This window comes from Recurvomyces mirabilis (genome assembly GCF_035927965.1).
Source record: "Recurvomyces mirabilis strain CCFEE 5264 chromosome Unknown scaffold_4, whole genome shotgun sequence".
Taxonomy (NCBI): Eukaryota; Fungi; Ascomycota; class Dothideomycetes; order Mycosphaerellales; family Teratosphaeriaceae; genus Recurvomyces; species Recurvomyces mirabilis.
The window spans coordinates 1,012,330-1,033,775 of record NW_027041938.1 but is presented as its reverse complement, the minus strand read 5'-3'; the positions used below and the strand labels follow the sequence as shown (position 1 = coordinate 1,033,775).

At 52.9% G+C, this 21,446-nt stretch overlaps 8 protein-coding genes across 8 annotated transcripts; 3 read left to right on the top strand and 5 right to left on the bottom strand.

Moving 5' to 3' along the window:
• Positions 1-22: 22 nt before the first annotated feature.
• Positions 23-2,442, bottom strand: PRP40 (U1 snRNP protein; the record flags this gene model as incomplete). Its single annotated transcript, XM_064834960.1, has 2 exons — positions 23-133; positions 205-2,442. 2 exons carry the CDS (start codon positions 2,440-2,442, stop codon positions 23-25), a joined length of 2,349 nt encoding a protein of 782 aa, XP_064697831.1.
• A 459-nt stretch (positions 2,443-2,901) lies between these two features.
• On the top strand, positions 2,902-3,284 carry lsm8 (snRNP Sm protein; the record flags this gene model as incomplete). Its single annotated transcript, XM_064834959.1, has 2 exons — positions 2,902-2,926; positions 3,013-3,284. The coding sequence occupies 2 exons, from the start codon at positions 2,902-2,904 to the stop codon at positions 3,282-3,284; spliced, it is 297 nt and encodes a 98-aa protein (XP_064697830.1).
• A 751-nt stretch (positions 3,285-4,035) lies between these two features.
• On the bottom strand, positions 4,036-5,645 carry LTS14_002252 (uncharacterized protein; the record flags this gene model as incomplete). The annotated part of the gene is made up of 4 exons (XM_064834958.1): positions 4,036-4,544; positions 4,608-5,027; positions 5,090-5,289; positions 5,353-5,645. 4 exons carry the CDS (start codon positions 5,643-5,645, stop codon positions 4,036-4,038), a joined length of 1,422 nt encoding a protein of 473 aa, XP_064697829.1.
• A 495-nt stretch (positions 5,646-6,140) lies between these two features.
• LTS14_002251 (uncharacterized protein) lies at positions 6,141-7,571 on the bottom strand (the record flags this gene model as incomplete). Its single annotated transcript, XM_064834957.1, has 1 exon — positions 6,141-7,571. One exon carries the CDS (start codon positions 7,569-7,571, stop codon positions 6,141-6,143), a length of 1,431 nt encoding a protein of 476 aa, XP_064697828.1.
• A 1,234-nt stretch (positions 7,572-8,805) lies between these two features.
• LTS14_002250 (uncharacterized protein) lies at positions 8,806-10,445 on the top strand (the record flags this gene model as incomplete). Its single annotated transcript, XM_064834956.1, has 7 exons — positions 8,806-8,979; positions 9,034-9,250; positions 9,306-9,469; positions 9,524-9,578; positions 9,644-9,879; positions 9,940-10,056; positions 10,113-10,445. 7 exons carry the CDS (start codon positions 8,806-8,808, stop codon positions 10,443-10,445), a joined length of 1,296 nt encoding a protein of 431 aa, XP_064697827.1.
• Positions 10,446-10,481: 36 nt separating this feature from the next.
• On the bottom strand, positions 10,482-14,232 carry TRM8_2 (tRNA (guanine-N(7)-)-methyltransferase (tRNA(m7G46)-methyltransferase); the record flags this gene model as incomplete). The annotated part of the gene is made up of 2 exons (XM_064834955.1): positions 10,482-10,557; positions 10,616-14,232. The coding sequence occupies 2 exons, from the start codon at positions 14,230-14,232 to the stop codon at positions 10,482-10,484; spliced, it is 3,693 nt and encodes a 1,230-aa protein (XP_064697826.1).
• A 294-nt stretch (positions 14,233-14,526) lies between these two features.
• Positions 14,527-16,451, bottom strand: PPN1 (Endopolyphosphatase; the record flags this gene model as incomplete). The annotated part of the gene is made up of 2 exons (XM_064834954.1): positions 14,527-16,362; positions 16,443-16,451. 2 exons carry the CDS (start codon positions 16,449-16,451, stop codon positions 14,527-14,529), a joined length of 1,845 nt encoding a protein of 614 aa, XP_064697825.1.
• Positions 16,452-18,013: 1,562 nt separating this feature from the next.
• LTS14_002247 (uncharacterized protein) lies at positions 18,014-21,267 on the top strand (the record flags this gene model as incomplete). The annotated part of the gene is made up of 2 exons (XM_064834953.1): positions 18,014-19,267; positions 19,330-21,267. The coding sequence occupies 2 exons, from the start codon at positions 18,014-18,016 to the stop codon at positions 21,265-21,267; spliced, it is 3,192 nt and encodes a 1,063-aa protein (XP_064697824.1).
• Positions 21,268-21,446: the final 179 nt, after the last annotated feature.

Here is a 21,446-nt window from a genome sequence, read left to right as displayed (position 1 = left end):
TATTTTTCTTTCGGGAGCGCTCCTAGACCTCCTCGATTTCGCCATCCTCGCTTCCAGATCGCACCTCCCTGGGTTCTTCCTCGGGTTCCTTGAGCACGCCAGAGGGTTCTGGTGTGCGTGTGCGGCGGACACGCTATGCAAAATAAGTCAGCCATCTATACAGGAGCTCCGTCACTCAGAGTAGAAATCCAAAAACATTCGTACCTTCGCGTCCCGCATGACAGAAACCTCCGACTCCCTCCTCTTCCTCACACTGCTCGCTCCGTTCCCGCCACCGTTACTCCCCGCATCCTCATCCCCATAATCCAACGTCCGGCCCTTGTCCCGCGGATCCGCACGAGAAATATACGACCTCTCCCGCTCCATCTCCCGCTCCCTCCGCTCTCGATCATAAATACTCTCCCTCTCTCTTGAGCCGCCACGACGTCTTCCACCACGATCATCGTGGCCACGATCCTCGTATCGACCATCATACCTATCGATATCGCCGCTACCGCGACGGCGTTCACGAGGCGGTGGTGTCAGGCCGAAAGAAGCTTTGCGGTACTGGCGTTCGCGATCAGCTTGTGCGCGTTTGCGCTCGGCTTCATAGGCGTCGATCTCGGGAGAACGGGAACGGCGGTGGTCACGGCGGTGGCGGTCATCGCGATCCGGGCGACGCGAGCTGCCATTGCGCGCGGCATTTCGCTCCTCTCTAATGCGAGCGCCTTCGGCACGACCTTTCTCCTTACTCTCAAGCTTCGAAATATGTTTGTCAAAAGCAGAGCGGCGGAATTCCGAGTCCAGGACCTGGAATTCTTCGTACTTCTCGAGTCGAGCCGCGACGTCTTGGTAGGTGTCCGCGACCCGAACTTCAGGCTCGAGGTGCTTGATGACGGATCGTAAAGCATCAATGGCCTTTCTTTGCGAGCGCTCCATTTGTTCTTTCTCATCTGCAGCACGCTTGTGCACCTTGTCCATGAGACGTTTGTAAATCAGCTCCACCTGCTCAGCTGTCAGATCAGAGGTACGTGGATCCGAGCGCATGACGCCCGCGAAATCCTCAGCACTGGTTTCGGTAGTCATCTCATAGCGTGCAGCCTCGAGGACGTCAAGAGCGTCGTTGCGCCTAGATCGCAGCTTATGCTCCTGGTCTTCAACCACGTCCCAGAATAGGTCGAGCGGGCTGCTTCCAGCTGTCCCGACGACATCGATGTAGCGTTCGTCGTCCTTGATGAGTGGGTAGAAATCAGACCATTTCGTGCCGGCCTTGATGTTGCCCTTCTCCACATTCTTGCTCAACAGCTCTCGGAACGCATCGCGAGCTTTGCGATTATTCCGCAGGCGGGCAGTAGCGTCGTGTCGCTTGCTTTCGTTGCGCGCAAAGTCGAGCTCCTGAACGCGTTGCTCGTACAAATTCAAGATATCGACATTGTGGACCGAGCGGAAGATCTTATTGTCCTGAAAGGTATCACTCGTGGTGATCATCTGCTTCGCTTCCTCCCACGGAGTAGATCGATCAGTGATGGTGTTGAATATCAATTCTTTCAGCTCTGCGTACGCATGCTCATGCTTTTTGGCTTCTTCCAAGTCATGGTGCCTTGTGAGCTCGGAAGTATAATCTTCGAACATAGCACGTCGCTCGGCATCAGATCCTGCTTGCTTATAGACAGCCTCTCGCTCGATTGACGGTTGTGCCGTCTTCCATCTCGTGTAGTATTTGATGTCGTCATGCGTCTTGAGCATTTGGCGGAAGTCCTCACGCACCTTCGCCCGACGCTCCTTCTCCTTGTCCTTCTCCTCGGCGCGTACTTGTACACGATATTTCTCGAATGCATCACGGCGCTCCACAGGGTCCTTGAGAGCACGATATTCGCGATCGCGGATGATCAAGCGCAGAGTGTCCTTCCAGCCCATGTCCGGAGTGACGTTAGAGCGCTTCAGTAGCTTGAAGAAAGCCTCCTCGGCCTGCTCAATAGTCGCGTATTCGGGTTCGTCGGTTTTGATGGCTGTGGCACCACGATAACCGCCTTCTTGCCTGCGCTCCCAAGGCTGCCCACCGTCATAGCCTGGCTTCTGTGGGAGACCGTTGTCTCGAGTGTCCCGCCGATTCATTCCTCGATCACGTGGTGTGTACTCGTCGCGATCGCGTTCGCTGTACCCTCCACGTCCACCCCCAGCCACGAAACCTTGATCAGCCTGTGGTGGAGGTCGTAGCAATTGCTGTTGCTGGAATGCCGGCGGTGGCTCCCATCGCGTCTCATTGGTGATGGTGTTGTAGTAGTACGATTTGCCATCGGTACCGTGAGCTTCCTTCCAGGCGCCGTTGATAGCGACCGAGTCTGCAGTCACTGGAGCCTCTGGCTCAAACCCCTCGGGCTTCTCCCACACAGTCTGCTTGGTAGCCGTGTTCCAGTAGTATTCCCTGCCCTCCGCCGTCTTCGCTTGCTTCCACGCTGCCATCGTTGATATGATGGTGGGGGGCACTCTCGCTACCCTCAATCTTAAGTGGTCGCGTGCAATGAATACGAGAGCCTAGGAAATCTCAACGTTCGCTCTGTCCGCGTCACTGACGACAGCGACGTTATTCCAGAGTGACCAGCAGCAGCAGCGTTGGTCGTGGGGGTCGGTGGTCCAGATTGTTGCAGTTCCGGTCCAGCTTCAGGTGTGAGATGTGAAGGTGAGTGGTGTGGAATGGAAATGTTTCGAGTCGAAGCTGAACCGACGGCCAAAGCTCCGATGCACGCGAGTCATGCAAGCACGAGAGAGCTTCGCAACCACCAACATTTCTCCCAGACGTGCAACTAGATATCCATCATAGCCAGAAAACATTCTACCAATGTACGACGTTTGCTGGTCATTCGCTTGAGCCTAGTGGGTGACTCATTCTGCATTGCAATCCTTCGGGGACAACAGCTCAAGATGTCTCTCAGTCCATACCTCAACAGTGAGTTCCACCACATTACCCTCAGGCCCATCGCAACTGGCTCACGTGCCCTCACAGCAGTCGCTAACCACCTGTACGTACTACAGAGAAAGTGTGCATCATAACAGTCGACGGCCGGACACTCACAGGCACTCTGGTATCATGCGATCAAGTCACGAACCTCGTCTTGAAAGATACGATTGAAAGGATTATCCGACCCGCCGACGATGAGGAGCCTTCAATGGAGCAGCCGCATGGCTTGTACTTGGTACGTGGAGACAATGTTGTGATTTGCGGCTTGGTGGACGAGGAACTGGATGGCAGTATCGATTGGACGAAGGTTAGAGGGGATGTGATTGGGAGCACGAAACATGTTTGAGGCCAGCATGCGAGGTTTCAGTTGCATGCCCTGGGCGACTGCACGTTGATACCGGCCGAGTCCTTTTGCTTCTCGCGTGCGACCACACGACGCACGCGAGAGCTGGATGAAACCAAAAACAGTCCAAAGACGAGAGATGAGATGCCATGACTGCCGCCACGTTGTGATGGCTTCGCTTGATGGTGAGACAGAACGGGACGAAGTGCAAAGAGTATGTTTCTCCAAGCAAGCATAGCCTCGTGGTACTCTGTTGACGGTCGAAGATATAGTTCAAAGAAGCGGGCTGAGATGAGCTGAGCTGAGCCGAGTGATCAAGCTCCGCTCCCTGCCTCGCGCTCTACGAGAGGATTAGTGGTCTCGGACACATCGAGCACTTGTCAATGCAGCAAGCCTTTCCACAATCCACAGGCTTGCAAGCCTCATTGCCACGATCATACGCTGTCAATCTCGAATCAAATCCTGCGTTTCTCATGAGCTCGTTATTGCGCTTTCGTATCCTCGTTATCAACCGCTTCTACGATGCAATTCCGAGCCTAGCCCTTTTGCTGGTATAGACCAACGATTGTTCACGGGCTGATCCCAACAGCTCGTGAGCTCATCTTCACGGTCTACGGCCACATATGTGACCACATCAAGTTCAAAGCTTGATGTGGCCCGCTTCACCATCGCCTGAGACTATGACAATTCCCTGATGGATGAAGAGCCAGCCAGCTACCATGCTCAAGTCAATTTCATTGCCGAGAAATAACAGCTAAACCACGAAAATACCAAAGAACCATGTGAAGAACAAGATGCCGCCAAGAATACTACCTTCATCAATCAAAATCTGCAACGTGTTCGTCCCTCTGCTACTCCTCTGCGTAGTCGCCAAAGACGATTGAAGATGAATAGACAGGAACCAACCACAGGTGGTAGTCGATCCAAAGACGGGACTACAGCCAGCTGGCAGCGGTGACGGGTCGAAACGACCGCCATAGTAAGTATAATCCCGCAACGCCAAGGCATCCGAAGAACAGATCGTCGCCGAGGACTCGGTGTCGGAGTCGCGGAGCTCACCGGTGCTGTCGCTGAGCTCGAAGATCCCGGGATAGAAGTCTCCGCCACCGCCGTCGGAGGAGCGCTGTGTGGCTTTGTAGTAGAGGTCGGGGTTGCGGCAGCCGGCTAGGAAGTCGTCTATGTTGAATGGGAGGGTGGCGTCGTAGAAGCCGATGTAGATCTGGGATTGGTTGTATATGGTTTGAATTTCGTCGATCGGGGTATCTGATGGTAGCAGTCAGCGATCTTGCTGCGAACACTAGCTGCAGTAGGCTGGAGCACTCATACAGCTGGCTGTGAAACCTAAAGAGAGGGTCGTGTGTATGGCGTCCCAGGCATAAGTCGCTCCTTCTGCGGTCTGGTGAAGAGGGTTGAAGATAGTGTAGTCGTACTCGATTGTGTCGTTCGCATAATCGACCGGCGACGTGTGCTGGACATCAGAGAGCTGGCAGAAAGAAGAGTTACCCGTAGTGAGTATGACCTCGCAACTGGAAGGGGCAAGAGCGTATGCCGCAAGAAAGGCTGGTTGCTGACTGACTGCCACGACCACGGCAGGGAACAGAGTGGGACTCTCCACTCGCAGGCTTGTTGTCCAGCGGATACTGTGCCATGCTGGGATGGCGACAAGCGGCATGTAGATGAACTCGCAGACGAAGACAGGTAGTAGGATCGAGAGGACGACGCCAAGGCGAGCCACGCGATCGGGAACTGTGCAACTTAGTCGAGTATGATCTGTTTGAGCAGGAGTTCTGCCTTGAGGTCTCGCCTACCTTCGGTAGCGTGCCATTCGCCCAACAGCTCCTTGGCACTCATAGCCATTGTGAGAAATACTGTCAAGACCATGGCCCCAAGGACCACAGCAGGGAAGACTACGATCCAAGCAAGGCTGTGTAAATAATCTAAACATGCCGCCTGAATGATATTGATGATCACCGTGACAGCCGCAAATACGGTGAGGTAGACGAATAGTCTAGAAGGTGGTCAGTATAGGCACAGATAGTGTATATTTTAGCACGAGGCATAAATCACCTACCTATCGTGCTTGGCCTGCTTGAGTCGCGCCAGCCAGCGGTCAGCACCCTGATTAAATCTCTCGCCCTTCGAAGCCGGCAGGGGCGCAGCAGACTGGGATAGCAGAGGAAGGTTTTGTGCTGCAGCATTTGGTCCATGGCTGCTTGTTGAATGGATTGACGGAGCTGCCGGTAGAGGTGGACTTGTTGGTGGCAATTGACTTGCTGGTCTCGAGGAGTTGACGGATGAGACTGGCGCCAGCTGAATAGCTCCAGCTGCTCCAGATCTGTGCTGCGCTGGACGTTGAGAAGCCATGCTGTATAGCGACATTACTTATCTCTTTGTTTCTTCGCACTCATGCTATATTGCTAGATCGGTGGTGAGTCTCAAGACCATCAAGCTTGAAGTGCGGTCTCACCGAATAGTCTTACGCACAAGATCGTGGGCGAGGATGGGGCCATGTACATGTACCTCTGTACTGCAGGTCGAGGTCAGAGCTTACGCCACCCAGCCGCTACCTTACCTTGGACGAGAATTCAGACCACCTCGCCGAATCGAATGAAGGATGGGATTGCCTTAGACGAGACTATGTCAATGTTCTTCAGTCGCGAATGTTGGCCTCTTCGGCGTTCATATGGAATCATTACTTGTATACAGCATATGCATGTCATTGTTCTGTACTGCTCCAAACGTACATACAAGGAAACTCGCGTCATGGAATTCGGGGTATCTATGATCTTTGCGCTGCGTTTGGGTTCAGAGCATAGCCTACAGTATCATTAGCAAGATTCTCCGTCACAGAAACACTGCTCAAGACTTAATCTCGATCGGCGGCTCCGCAACGACCTTGTTGGGATACGCCAGCGTAGCAATCCCAGCAACCAGGATGGCATTCTCCGTCAATAGCACATCCGTGACGTGCAATCCAGGCGTGAATGGCGCAGCACACACTTGCCCAAGATTTAACCTCGATGGCTGTCCGGGACCTGGGTTCGCCAACGCATCTTTGAACAGTGCGAAGCCCAGGGCATTCGCCAAGACACCTTCGTGCGTGTAAAAGCCTCCTGCTGGCTGACCAGCACACACAACTTGGACTTCGCTGTTGGAAACACCGACCTTTCGGACATCGTTGAGGAAGGCGGACGCACCTGTGCCTTGTTGCGGTTCGACGATCTCGTCGAAGAAGCCAGAGTAGACGTTTGTGGTTGGGACGTAGGCGGAGTCGCCGTTGTAGTTGCGGAGTGTGGTGATGAAGTTTGAGTTGTACTCTTGTTGTAGGAAAGAGGGTGGAAGGGGTTCGCCGAGGGAGACGGCGTTCGCGATCACGGTGCCGTGATAGTCTGGCGAAATGGCGACGTGGTCGGTGAGCTTGGCACGAGTGGATGGCCAGAATTTGTTCGCCCAATGGATGTCGATGTTGCCCTGCGACCATCCTAGGACAGCTACTTGGCGCTTGTTGCTGACGCCGTAGATGTAGTTAATGGCGTAAGCTACGTATTCAGAGTTGACTTGAGCATCCGCGAGGAGGTAACCCGGAATGTTGAGCCAGACAGGATCGCCAATCGTGGAATCCTGCAGCAGAGGAATGTAGTTGCCAACGAAAGTCAGATAGCCGGTCGCACCTGTTCCTGGGACGAGAATGACAGGTTGAGGTGCCCCTTTGCGGCCGTACTGGAAGGTGCTGGGGATGTAGATCGCCTTGCGTAGGTCTGCTTCGCTCAGGTCATAGGGTGCATCGTTGGGCCCGGCTTTGGGGTATGCCGCTGGTGATGGATTGATCGGGTTGTTATTGTTATTGCTGTTCATGCCCTCGTTGCCAATAAGCTGACTGTTCGCTGCGCCGACACCTTCGCCAGTCAATCCTGCAGCGACCAAACGTCCCAGGCCAGCATAGACGTTGTTCGGCGTTGGGCTTGCTTGCCATACGGCTGAGATGGCAGACTGCGCCTGCGCTGCATCGGTCACGGTGGCTGTGGGTGTGACTTGGTTGATCAAAATGGATGAAGCAGAACTCTGCGCATTGGATTTGCCGTTCAGGTTGTTGAGGTCGTCCAGCGCGCTGCCAACGACGCCTAGTAAGCTTCCCACGCCGCTGAGCACGCCACCCAGGAGTTGACGCTCTTGCAGCTCGGCGACGTCGACATTAGGAGCCGCTGTTGGCGCCGGAGAAGGTGCTGGAAGTGCATTGTTCAAGGGAATAAGGGTGCTGGAAATAGTCAAGAAGAGAGGAAGAGAATGCATGATGAACAGAGGCTAGCAGCAGAAGATGGACAGAACAACCACGTCCTCCAGTATACAAGGCGCCAACAGCCTGGTATATAGCAAAGCAGGGCCAGGAGATTTAAGCATAGGTTAGTCGTGTGGTTAATGACGATCCTGCTGTGGGGCGGAATGCCCATATCCTCGTTGGCCAGCATGGAGTGCATTTCGCCCGGCAGAGATGGCGCGACTTGCTTCCAGTGCACTCTCCAAATTGGTCTGCTTATGGAGCATGCCGCTGATGGGATTCACCTCGGCTCTGCAAGAGAGTGTGAGTTGGGTAGGAATGACGTTTGAAGATCGCTATATCGACGGCGTCTGTGCGTGGCTGATGCCGATGCTGGAAGCTTAAATTTGATCCCATGTCTCTTCCATGTGTATGAAAAACATGTTGCGGCACTACGATGATGCTATATGTGTCGATACTCGACAGCTCGTTCGAATACCATGCCGAGTTCATCGTGATCTCGCACAGAGAGAGATGGGCACTGGGAATTCAAGATACCCATAGCGGTGCTCACTCCTGGCATCAGCTATTTCGAGAACTTCCGCACACGACAGTGTGATCGACATGAGCGTGGAGCAGACTCTTTCTGGGCTGCGAAATTGTTTTTGCACAGTCCGGGTCTTTGCTGTCAAGAGTCGAGACATTTGCACGCCCATCTTCCTGCTGTTGCAACGCACACGACCCCAATGTTCATGAGCCTTGGGTCAGTACCCTGTAGAAACTTTGAGATCCTGGTCAGACAAGGCTTTCGTTAGGCGAAAGATTCGACGGCTATGCCACCCCTACCGATTACCCGGATACTGGACGCCACAGCCGCTCCCTGTCCCGCACCTTGAGCCGCAAAGATCGTCACGATTTCCTCATCCACTTTTCGTTACACTAGTAACATATGCCGGATCGGAACTTGAAGACCATGTTGAATGATCGTGCCATAAAGTCGTCCATGGCGTTGTGTAAGAGACCGCACTTGAAAATGGCATGGAACAGAGCAGAATGGGACGACGTTTGCGAAGTCCAGCAAGCTTTATCTCTACCACCTCCAGAACACGTGCTGGAACTTGCAGTGCGAGGAGATTGTTCTCGTGCTAACAAGCCCTGCTGCAGTACGGTTGTATGAGACCGCTGAGACCATGGGCGGTACAGAGTAGTCCAATGGGCCACTGAGTGCTTTTCCGGCATGGAAGTTCTGGAACCTCGGCCAGCCCCGCCATGAGACGGGATGCCTCTGCGGTTAGACGTTCGGACGTCAGCTTTGTTGTCAATCCCAAGCAACCAACAGACAAAGTCGAGATGGCCACCGAACAGAGATATAACGTTGCGGTACCAGATGAGAAGATCCAGGAGCTCCGAGACAAGCTCTCGACGGCCACGTTCCCAGATGAGGTTGGAATGCGAGACGCGAATTGATAGAACTATGCATAAGCTGACGACTTGAAGCTCGTTGGCGCAGCATGGGATTATGGCTCCCCACTGACAGATATCAAACGACTTGCGAAATACTGGGAGACGGGTTTCGACTGGAGAGCTCAAGAGGAACGACTTAATGCACTGCCAAACTATCATCGTTCGATCCAGATTGACGAATTCCCTGCTCTTGACATCCATTACCTTCACCAGGTATCGGACACTCCTGATGCCATTCCACTGTTCTTCTGTATGTCGCCAGCGTCCACCCAAAGCTGACGGCTGCTGATGCTCATGCACCGTAGGTCACGGCTGGCCCGGAAGTTACATTGAAGTAACGAAGATGCTCAAAGGTCTGAAGGAGAGCCACAATGGTGTTTCGTTCACTGTCGTCGCACCTAGCTTGCCCAATTTTGCATGGTCCGAGGGTGTAAAGGTCAAGGGCTTCGGCTTGAAGCAGTACGCAGAAGTAGGCGAGTGCTAAGTCCCAGCACTTCACCTGATGGCTGACACCTGACCGCAGACATGCCATCAGCTAATGAAGTCCTTGGGGTACGACAAATACGTTTCGCAAGGCGGTAGGTCTCCTGCATGAATATACACATGAACGTGGCTGCCTGTGTCCAGTGCTAATGTAAGCAAGGTGATTGGGGCTTCTACATTACCCGTGCGATGGGTCTGCTTCATCCCGAAGCCGTCATGGCGTCTCATATCAACATGATCCGAGCAAGCGCACCGACATGGACGTCTCACCCCTATCTAGCTCTGAAGCACACATTCACGCCCTATAGTGACCGCGAGAGAAAAGGCATGGAGCGCTCGAAGTGGTTCATGGACGAGGGTCAAGGTTATCGTCTGCTGCAGTGCACGAAACCGCAGGTAAGCTCGAGAACTCGTAAGCCTTTGCCATACCGTATACGATTCTGACAATGGTCCCAGACACTTGGCTTCTCCCTCCACGATAGTCCAATCGGCCTGCTGGCTTGGCTCCTCGAAAAGCTTCACGACTGGACCGACAACTACCCTTGGACTGACGACGAAGTTTTGACCTGGGTCGTGAGTATCCCCTTCGCACATGCATGCTACGCAGCGTCTTGCTAACATCCAGTCAGTCAATCTACTACTTCTCCACTGCCGGCCCAGCAGCCAGCCTACGAATCTACTACGAGTCCATCCACCACACACAGAACGGCATCAGTCGTGACCGGACACAACAGTGGATTCCGAAAGTCAAGCTCGGTCTCTGTCACTCGCCCAAGGAAATCACCGTCGTGCCCTCGACATGGGCACGCACGCTCGGTCCAGTAGTCTACGAGGACTTCAAGGGCAAGGGTGGCCATTTCGCAGCCCACGAGGTTCCTGATGAGATCGTGGGAGATCTGAGGAAGATGTTCGGGAAGGATGGGCCATGTTACAAGATCACGGAGCCACATGCGAAGTTGTGAATCGGCGAGCATATTTATGTGTGGCATTATGATGCATTACGTCTGTTTCTCTATTGTCTCTGGAAACACTATCTTGATGACCTCATCTATTAGCGTGAAGACTATGTGAGCACTGTTCGGTAGATTAGCACAGCTCGATTCATTGTATATGCAAGGGATCATCCACTTACTTCAGCCGCTGATTGTTGAGCAATGCTATGATCTTTCGACTCGCGGCCTGAGCATTTGCCTTGCCTACGACACTGCCAGCCAGATCGGGGACAAGTGCGCCAAGTATCAGACCGGCTTCCTTCCGTGAACGAGCCTTCTGGGCTGGTGTTCGTGGGACCGAGGGTGGCCGTTGCTTGCCTCCTGGCCACATAATGTTCTCCAGAATCTCGATATAGCCTGCTAGAGCCTTGTCCTGCAAACCTGTTTTGGTTGTATCACGGACTTTGCGTTCAATCGTACCACCAAGCAATTGATGTAGCACGACTACGACGGTGCGCCCACGCAACCAGCTGTTGCCTTTCGACAACTCGAAGGTCTCGAGAAAGAGATCACAGATTGGCTTGACGAAAGGCTCGTCTACTTCTCGGACTTCATATGCATTGAGCTCTGCCTCCGCCTCGCCAGCAGTAGCGGGGTCCTGTGTCGTGGGATCGAGCGCGTCGATGGCGGCACCATTGTTCATCTGGGCTGTCGCAGCTGAGATGAGGTTCTGACCCGCGACGGATAGTTGATCGAGCACGGGTATATTACCCAGGAATTCATCCATACCGTCTGAGACAGAGTTGTATATGCGTGTCACGAAGTCTTTCGCATCAGCTTGCGTGCCATCTGAGCCGTTCGCAGTGATCGCTGATTGCGACAGGAATGCACGAAGCTCACGACTTCGACAGATAGCTGGGACCAGCAATAGTGATCGCAAGTACCGCTCCAGAATAATGCGGCGCTTATTGATGAAGTCCTTCTGTAGCGTGAAGAGCGCCTGCCGACGGGGAAAGTCTAGATCGCGAACAGAAGGGAAGCGTGCTCGAAGACGCTTGTGTAGCTCGTGGAACTGACTGTACCGTCTCGTCACAGCCCAAGTAGCAGCAGGCATATTGTCGCCAGCCTGCCGCCGTACCTCGATCACATACAAGGCATACTCGTGGCCATCGTCTTCCCTACCTACCATCACGGACTTGATCGTGACCTGCGCACGGCCATAAAGGCTGTTATCGCTCTCCTGCACGACATACTGCTGCTTTTGCATCTCCTTGCGCTTGATCTCACGCTGCAGACTCTGCTCGGACTTTCGCAAGATACGCAGCTCAGCCGTATTGTTCGTTAGCTCAGCCTTGGCGGTCAGCGAGTCTAAAACACCTTTCTGCGCATTGAGCTTCTCCATTTCTGCATCTATGGTACCAATCGCTTCGATGAGACCTAGATCGCCAGGTGCTGCTTCTTGTACTCGGTCGTCTTCACTGTCATCCGGCCCATTAGAGTCTTCACGCTCGTCTTCCACAAATTTCTGCGCTTCATCCGCGAAGAGGTCATCGACGAAGACACCCCGGCTTTTTGGCGCGCCCACTAAGCCAAGAGACGCAATACTGGGCCGGTCTGGTAAGGGCGGCCTTACTGGGTGCGAAGGTCGCAGCAAATCTTGCGACGGTCTTCTACCATCACAGTCCAGTGACGGCCTGCCCGTAGAATCTGAGAACAGCGAATCTGCGTCACTCTCATGGTTCACGATCTCATCAAGCGCGCTCTGCATATCGCGAACAGCTTTTGCCTCCTCTTGGGCTTCACGTGCTGTTTCGCCTTCAGAGTCGTAATCCTTGAGACTTGTCAATGATTGTGACATTCGCTCTTCTTCGACATCGTCGCCGAACAATGCAGGCCTGTTGCTGTCATCAAGCGATCTCCGTACGTCTGTCTTGAATGACGATGCTCTTGATGAAGTCTTCAGATCCGTGCTCGACAGCACGGCACGGCGCAGCTCTGGCTCCTTGCGCAGAATGGCGGGCAGCGGTCTGCGTGCCTTGACCGGTGAGGTCTCGCCACTGGTGATGGTATCAGGAGACAATGGAGAGCCAACTTGCTTGCTTTGAACTGCGGTCTGTGTTGGATTGTCGTCAATAGAAAGCCACTTATAGTACAAGTCGGATTTTTTGAAGTTCTCGTAGTGCACTTCCTTCATGGCAGCATATGCTTGCGTCTGTGTCCGCAGAATAGCCTTCCTGGCATCGATGTATTGCTGCGCTGAGGCTCTCGTTCCAGCTTTGAGGTATTGCCTGACACCTTCCAGAGATTCATCAGAAGCACGAAGCTCAGACTTGCTGAGGTAGCCTTCGTACATCTGACCAATATCCATGCGATCCTTGTCGTTGGCGACACCTGGCGGTGCGTCATCACTGTCACCTTCCAGAGGGTAGCGAAAGCCGTCAACCACGAGATAGAATTGGACCAGTCTCATCAATTTGACGCGATCCATGTACTCCATGAAATAGCTCAGGCCAGCAGCATCGTAGATGACTTCGCGAAGTGTTGCCTGCTGCTTGCGCGACACGGCATCTGTCAAGGAAGGTGTTCGTACCGAGAGCTTAGGCTTGACCGCTCCATCGGCTGTGACAGATAACGTCGCGATCTTTTGGTCCAGTAGCCGCTTTCCAGTCTCCAAGCGTCGAAGGTACACGGCATCTTGGTTCTCAGCAGCCGAGTCACGCCGTATCTGGCTCACGATCTCGCTTCGGAACCTGCGTGCTTCAGACAAATTCATGACATGCCTGACAGCACGAATGAAGCGCTCGAATTGCCGCTCACTATCATAGGGTCGCAGCCGCGGAAATTGGGTACTTCGCGTAGCTTTAGGAGAGGCCGGTGCATGCTGATCCAACGCTGCTCGCACTTTCTTCACAGTCTTGCGGTCTTGCAGCATTGGCCCACCCAAGTTCACAATCATTTGATTCCAGAAGTCTGGCTCGCAGAGCATGCCAATAATAGGTCCCAAGACGGCACAAGTCACGAGCTCACGCACTATGATAGTGACCGAAGTACTCGACTGCATGTTCATGGGCAGAACAATAGGCAGCACTTTGACAATGACTTCCCGTAAATGGTCCTGCTGCGCCCGGGCTGTGTCGGAGTTCTTGAGAGCAGCCACAGAATGCACCTTGCCATTGTGGTACTTGCTCGCAGTAGCCGTATTCAGCTCATCGCTCTCGGTGATATTGCCAGCCAGATCTTTGCCTCGAACAGCATGTTCCGCATCATAAAAGTCCTTTAGATGGGCCGTGATAGTGGGCAACAGTCTCGCGACTCCAATCTCAACAACATCCAGATCTTTAAATCGTGCCGCGATTGTGAGCAGCACCGAGCGAATGACCCTGTCGATCTCATGCTGGAACAGTGGCCGTGGGCTGATAGCACGATACCAAGTACTAACATAATCCCTCAGTATCAGATCCAACAACCCATCCACAGCTTTACTGAACGCCCTAGCCTCCGGAAAGATGATCGGCCGTCTGTACTCAGCTCTTGCCATCAAAGTCGCCTTGGCCTCCTCCCACGCCTCTCCCTTCGTGAATGCCGGCGCAACAACACCACCACCTCGCGCCCCAAACCCAGACCTCTCATCCTCGTCCCATCTCACACCCTTCGAAGTCGTCAGAACCACATATCCCAGTCCTGCAACCGCAACCAAGAATCCAGCAACAAAAGCGTAAGGTATCCAGCGCAAACTCGGGATCCAATCGGTGATCAAGGCCCAAGCGATAAAGGCGGTAATGGCAGAGGCGATCACATATTTGCGCTCAAGGTTCATGTCTCGCGAGCTCAACACCGCCGTGAGCTCGCATGTTGTGCTGGAGGAGCTTGCGGCAGGACGGTAATGTGTTGTGGTGGCGTGGGTGGGATGTTGACGATAACTTGAGACGAGAAGTGAGGGTCTGGAGAAGTGGTGGGGTTTGATCACAATCGCTAAACATGAGGATGGTGGACAAGACCATCAATCTTGTGCGACCTGATAATGACTCGGATCGCTTGCATTACTATGCTACGCTATGCTATACTTGGGTATCTTGTACTTTGCAAAACCAAACATCTACTGTGCATCTCATCAATAACCAAATTCCTCCTCCAGCTCGTCAGACGTCTTTGTCGCCACGAATGCTCGATCCATGAACGTATACCATGGCATATTCTGCTTCGTTCGTCTAGCACTCTTGCCGTGCTTGCGATGATGCTTTCGCTTCTTATGACCCTTCTTCACGGCTTCTAAGTCCTCTGAGCTGAAGTCATCCATTTCCTCGTCGACGAGCTTGACCGTTGCAGGCTTGAAGTTGCCGATACGGCGTGCGAGGTCCACGAGATTAGGCATGGTCAAATCTTTCAACTTGTACACCTTATCGTCCTGAGTATCGTAAAGCACTTCAAACTTGAACTTCTTTGGTTGTGGTTCGTGGTCCTTGTTATGCGGCTTTCTGCCTGCGTGCTTGCCGTCCTTCCACTTCTGGGCGTCCGAGTCACTGTGGAAATCATTGTTGATGTGCGTAATGTTCGCAAAGTATTGTGTGTACTTCAGCAGGGACAAGCTTTGCGGCGAGTATGCTGGGCCGGGTCCTGCGGACTTCGATGGAGGTTCCGGTATAGTGAACTTGTGCTTCCTCTCCTTCTTCTTCTTCTTGCGTGTCTTATCAACATCGTACTCAGACGTACTCACATATGCTGCCGGGGGTACTGACTCAGATCCGTAGGTCTTGTGCTTGTCCAGTCCAGTAATATTGTACTCGAATATGCGCAGTGTTGGGAACAGATTGGGCACAATACTGGCGGAAATAAAGGAGGCTGAGAAGCGCTCGGCGTGCTGGCCACCCATCTTCTTCAGATATTTCTTGCGTTCCTTCCTGGCTTTCTCCTTTTTACTGTCTTTGCCCTTCTTGAGCGACGTCCCGTCCGAACTATCCTCTCCGTCATCCCCTTCGCTCAGCTCACTCACCCTCATTGACTTTGGGGGTTTCGGAAGCTCAGACCACTGATCCCTGAGCTGCATCCAGTAGTCCGACGACACCACGGTCTCGAAATCGTCACCACTTTCAGCATGATAATAGTTCATGCGACCATTCTTAGTATCCTTGTCAAGATCCTTGAAGTCCTGAAGCAGAAAGTGATCAAAGTTAAAATGACCAAAGTGGCTGCTCACGATCACATCACGATACTGTCGCAACCAAAGCGCGTACTTCTGCCAGCAAGTCTCATCCCAAAGCTCCTTTGCACTTTGCCTGATTGGTGGCTGATGGGCGGTCAGAATCGCCTTGACACCTCTGTCTCTCATGAACTGCAGTTGAATGCGCAGCCACTCCAGTTGCTGATAACCTGGTTCTCGTGGCGCCGCACAACCATCGACTGCAGCATTGTTACTAGCCCAGAAAAGACTGTTCAAGCTGAAGACCGCAAGCTCATTTGGTATGACCTCAACGTAAAACCAGCCGCCTTGTTCAAACTGATGCTTCTGTGCCTCCGGAATGAATTGTCGCCATACTCTTGCATATGTCCTTGTCCACGTGTTCGGTCCTCGAGTCATGACATTATGCGGAAGGATATCATTGTTGCCGAACGACGGAACTATCGGTATCACAAAATCATTATTCGGGTCGTCGTCGTCTTCGTCGCCGTTATGCTTCCCAAACACTTCATACATCTTTTGAACCATGAATTCGTTGAATCCCACAACTTGCTCGGCATTTCGCGGTATCTCTTCATCGTTATCATGTCGTGCAGAATCGCCAGTCCAGATTACGAAATCGATCTTGTCCTTCAGCTCGTCGTGTATCCATTCCATTGTTCGATTGATGAGTGCCACGGGACTGTCACACTCGCTCGTCTCGGCGCCATATAGGCCAGCTGGGCCCTGCCCGCGGTGGCATGCTGCATCCTGTGCGGTAGAAGCATACACCTGGTAGAAACGATCCGGATGGAAATCTGGTACATGTCAATAGACCTGCGAGAGCGATGCTTTGATGTACGCATCCATACCAGTGACATGGAGGAAACGACCATGCAGAGTCCTGCTCTTTCCGATGTTCGCCTCACCAGTACCGAAAACGTTCTCTGGTCTCAGTGGTACCTGACTTTCAGTAGCTGCAAGCACTCCTGTAGCAAATGTAGCTAAGTTGAAAATCGAGCTCCCACACATCTTGAGGTATCTTTGTATTCAGCCCTCACCATGCACTCGTTTCCTCTGGAAGCTCCCCATGCATTTCAAAGTGAACCAGCTCAACTACAGACCAGTATCCCTTCCTGTATGCCTGGCCAGGTCTTGGATTCTTTCGGAAACGAAATGTCGAAACACACGTCACCATTCGCAAACAGAGTTTCGAATCTAGACTCAGCAGCGGGCCGATTGCTTGTTGCTTGAGACTGCAGATCTGGGGAGATCATACATGGTAGGCAGACGCGTAGTCGGGACTCGTCAGATTCGTTAAGAAGTGAAGCAAATGCTGAGATGGTAAGGTGTAAATATGTAGTTGTATTGGCTTCGGCATCAGGAGACGTGATAGTATGAAGCACGCGACACTACTTTTTCTGGTAGAGTGAGACACCAGCATGAAGCGCTGTTCGCGCGATCAAATGTGGACGAATCAGCAGCTCTATGCTGCCCATGTGCTGCTCCTTCGACAACGGCTGACTGCACCTCAACAGAGGGAGATGTCCACAAGACAGATGGCTAAGAAGCACAGCCAAATCACCTCTTTGTCGAATTCAGCTGAGCAAAGTCAGCAAGATTGCGCCTTTGTCATCGTCTCATCTCAGCCAGCCAGTGAACTCGATAGATGGCTGATAGCGCATGTATGACAGCGATTAGCCGGGATCGATCAATCGATGCCTTCCCGAATCCTACGAGAATGACAGACCGGCAGGTGAGACATTTCGACGGCGCCGACATGCAAACCTGCATCAGCGTCCGAGGTCCATATATCGCCTGAGCGCAAAGGCGCCCAGTCAAGCCGAGCAGATGATATTCATAGATACGGCCGCAACACATCCCAGGCGCGGAGATGCAGCTGGTTGGGGCCATGTCGCACGCACACATCGGACTCTTCAGGCTGGGGCAGAGCCCGAGAAATTATGCTGTTTGCCATCTTCGCCTGCAAAGTTCTACTATAGCTTGATCAGTTCCCTAGCTTCTCGCACGTAGCTATCTATACAGAGTATCGTTGATAATCCGAGCTCCCGAGTGGCAAAATTCATTCTTGAAGTTCTTCAGATGAACCGAGGTCGGGGATTTCGTACTCGTAAAACGCACTTTCACCTGCATCCACTCTTTTATGATTGCACAGTGCGTGAAGACGGAGACGTCGGTGCGTGTCGAAACATGCGCTGCCGATGCTACTGGTGCTGCACGTAGTATAACAGTGAGTATACGAAGTGCAGATATCGAGCCTTCCTCCCAGCCCTACCTCTCACACACGTCCTACCAAGCTCGAGCTGTACGACCTTGACCTCACCGCATCATCAACTTTCCCTACCTTGTCACTTTCAATACTCTCTCTTTGCGTAGCACGTTCCACTGCATCTCGAGCCATTCATCATTGATCGCATCCACAATGGACGCCAGAGATACCGTACCAATCCCCCAGCCGGCTGGGTGGCCGGTTGTCGGTAATCTGAGTGAAATCGACCCAGAGCTACCTATCCGCTCATTATGCAACCTGGCCAAGACGTATGGCGAAATCTACAGCCTCACAATCTTTGGGAAGAAGCGTGTTGTCATCAGCTCTCAACGACTACTGGCAGAAGTGTGCGACGAGAAGCGCTTTGGAAAGATTGTATCAGCTGGTCTGGCCGAACTCCGAGCTGGTATTCACGATGGGCTGTTTACGGCGCAGAATAATGAAGAGAATTGGCATCTTGCACACCGTGTCTTGGTGCCGGCGTTCGGACCTCTGAACATTTCTTCGATGTTTGATGATATGAAAGATATCGCCAGTCAGTTAGTCCTCAAGCTGGCGAGGTATGGCCCGGATTACAAGATACCAGCGACAGAAGACTTCACTCGACTTACCCTGGACACCCTTGCACTCTGCGCCATGGACTACCGTTTCAATAGCTTCTATACAGAAGAGCAACACCCTTTCATCTCTGCTATGGTGAGCTTCCTCAAACATGGTGATGCCCGATCGAGGCGTCCCGCATACCTGGCTCCCTTCTATCGTGCAGACGATGCACAATTTCACAAGGACATCGACTATATGCGAAATCTCAGCCAGGAAATCGTGGATCGTCGACTGCAGCATCCCGAGGACAAGAAGGATCTGTTGAATGCCATGGTCAACGGCAAGGATCCCAAGACTGGAAAGAAATTGAGCACAGACACCATCATCGACAACATGATAACGTTCCTGATCGCAGGCCATGAAACGACTTCTGGGCTGCTCAGCTTTCTCTTCTACTTCCTCATCAAGAATCCTGAGACCTACAGAAAGGCTCAAGCTGAGGTCGATCAGGTCATCGGTACTGAGAGCATTCAGGCCCATCATGTGAACGAGCTGCCATACATTACCGCCTGCCTTCGTGAGGCACTACGTTTACAGCCTACCGCACCGGCCTTCACGACGCATGCTTTATCAGACACGACTCTTGGTGGCAAATACTTTGCTGGTACTGATGTGCCTATTGTTGCTCTACTCCCAGAGGTTCAGCGTGATCCGGCTGTATATGGCAATGACGCCGAGGAGTTCAAACCAGAGCGCATGCTGGACGAGAACTTCAATAAGCTTCCACCTGGAGCCTGGAAGCCGTTTGGTAATGGTGCGAGAGGCTGCATTGGTCGACCATTTGCTTGGCAGGAAGCTATGATGGTGATTACATGACTGTTGGTGATATCGTTTCACGTATTTGCTGACCTAGTGATTATTTCCAGGTAACTGCGATGCTCCTACAATACTTTGACCTCACACAAGACCCGAGCTACGAGCTCGCTATCAAGTCGACATTGACCATCAAGCCTAAGGACTACTTGATGCAAGCCAAGCTCCGTGAAGGCTGGACAGCCACTAAAGTCGAGCAGCACCTCTCTGGCTCCGTGCGAACAGACGGCAGTGGAGGTCGTCAACCAGCTGCTGCAAAGCCGTTGGCCGACGGCAAGCCACTCACAGTCTTGTTCGGCAGTAACAGTGGTACATGTGAGGCCTTTGCACAAATCCTTGCGACAGATGCTGCTGCGCATGGATTCAAGGCTGAAGTGCGAACACTCGATGAAGCAAAGCAAGACCTGCCGAAGGACCAACCCGTTGCAATCATTACGGCAAGCTACGAAGGTGCACCCTGCGACAACGCTGCACGTTTCTACGACTGGCTCCAGAGTCTTGGGGAAAGTGATAAGGTCGAGTCGCAATATGCAGTCTTCGGCTGTGGCCACTCGGATTGGAAAGCGACTTTCCACAAGATTCCGAACGCCATCGATTCGATCTTGGAGTCGCATGGCGCACAGCAATTGTGCGAACGAGGTAACGCAGATGCTGCGAAAGGCGACATGATGTCTGCTTTCCAGACATGGGAGGACGAGCAATTCTGGCCAGGGGTCAAGGAAGCCTTCGGTGGTGAAGATGCAGCTGAGTCCTCCGGGATCAGTCAAAGCCTGGACATTACAGTCACGAGTCGCCGAGCCTCTCAACTACGTGCCGACGTGTCCGAGGCCAAGGTCGTAGCTACTCGATCACTGACAGCAGAAGGTGTGCCAGAGAAGAGGCACATTGAGCTTCAATTGCCGAGCGAGATGACTTACCGGGCAGGCGACTACCTAGCTGTGCTTCCCATGAACCCAGCAGAAAGCATACATCGTGTCGCGCTCCGCTTCGGGTTGCCTTGGGATGCTATGCTTACCTTTTCGAGCAAGAACAACACGGTCTTTCCGACCGATGCTCCGCTCAGTGCGCACAACCTCTTCGCCGCTTATGTCGAGCTTGGGCAGCCAGCAACCAAACGCAGTGTGAACATGCTAGTTGAAGCTAGCAAGGATGAAGACACCAAGAAGCAGCTGCAGGCGATACTGAGTGGCGACTTTGACGCACAAATCACACAGAAGCGAGTCTCGCTCCTCGGATTGCTGGAACGCTTCCCAACCATCGACTTACCGCTAGGAGCCTTCGTGGCATCACTCATTTCCATGCGAGTGCGCCAATACTCTATCTCCTCCTCGCCACTGGCGGATCCGCACAAGGTGACACTCACCTACGCCGTCCTAGAAGCCGACCCCTTCTCGGGTCAACACAAATACGTCGGCGTTGCATCAAACTACCTCAGCCATCTACAACCAGGTGACATCGTCCACGTAGCCGTCAAGCCTAGCCATCAGGCGTTTCACCCACCGACGGATGCCGAGAAGACCCCTGTGCTCATGTTCTGCGCCGGCACAGGCCTGGCACCGTTCCGCTCCTTCATTCAAGAGCGAGCAGCCCAGATCGGTGCCGGCCGCGAATTAGCACCCGCGCAATTATACTACGGCTGCAGACATCCCGAAAAAGATCTCCTATACGCTGCGGAACTCAAACGCTGGGAAGCCATGGGCGCGGTCAAGATCTATTACGCTTTCAGCCAAGCACCTGAGCAGTCCGATGGGCACAAACATATCGAAGATGCTCTGCAAGCGAACAAGAAACATTTGCTCGACCTTTGGGATCAGGGCGCTCGTGTCTTTGTTTGCGGGAGTCGTGATCTCGGCGAAGAAGTGAGGAAAGTTGTGCTTGATTTGGCGATGGAGAGGGCTGTGGAGAAGGGGAAGGAGTCTTCTCTTGAGAAGGCGGAGGCGTGGTTCGATAGTGTGAGGAATGAGAGGTATTCTACTGATGTCTTTACGTAGCGACGATTATGGCAGGGCTTGGTCGGGATGGGTTGCAAAACATATATACGAAAGAGGGCGTGATGATGTGTTCAGTATCTCACAGAGCCTCGTTTGAGCATCTTATCAGGTATACATCTATACTACAACTATCATACAGATCAGTCTTTCGATGACTAGAAACCTCGAACAAATGGAGA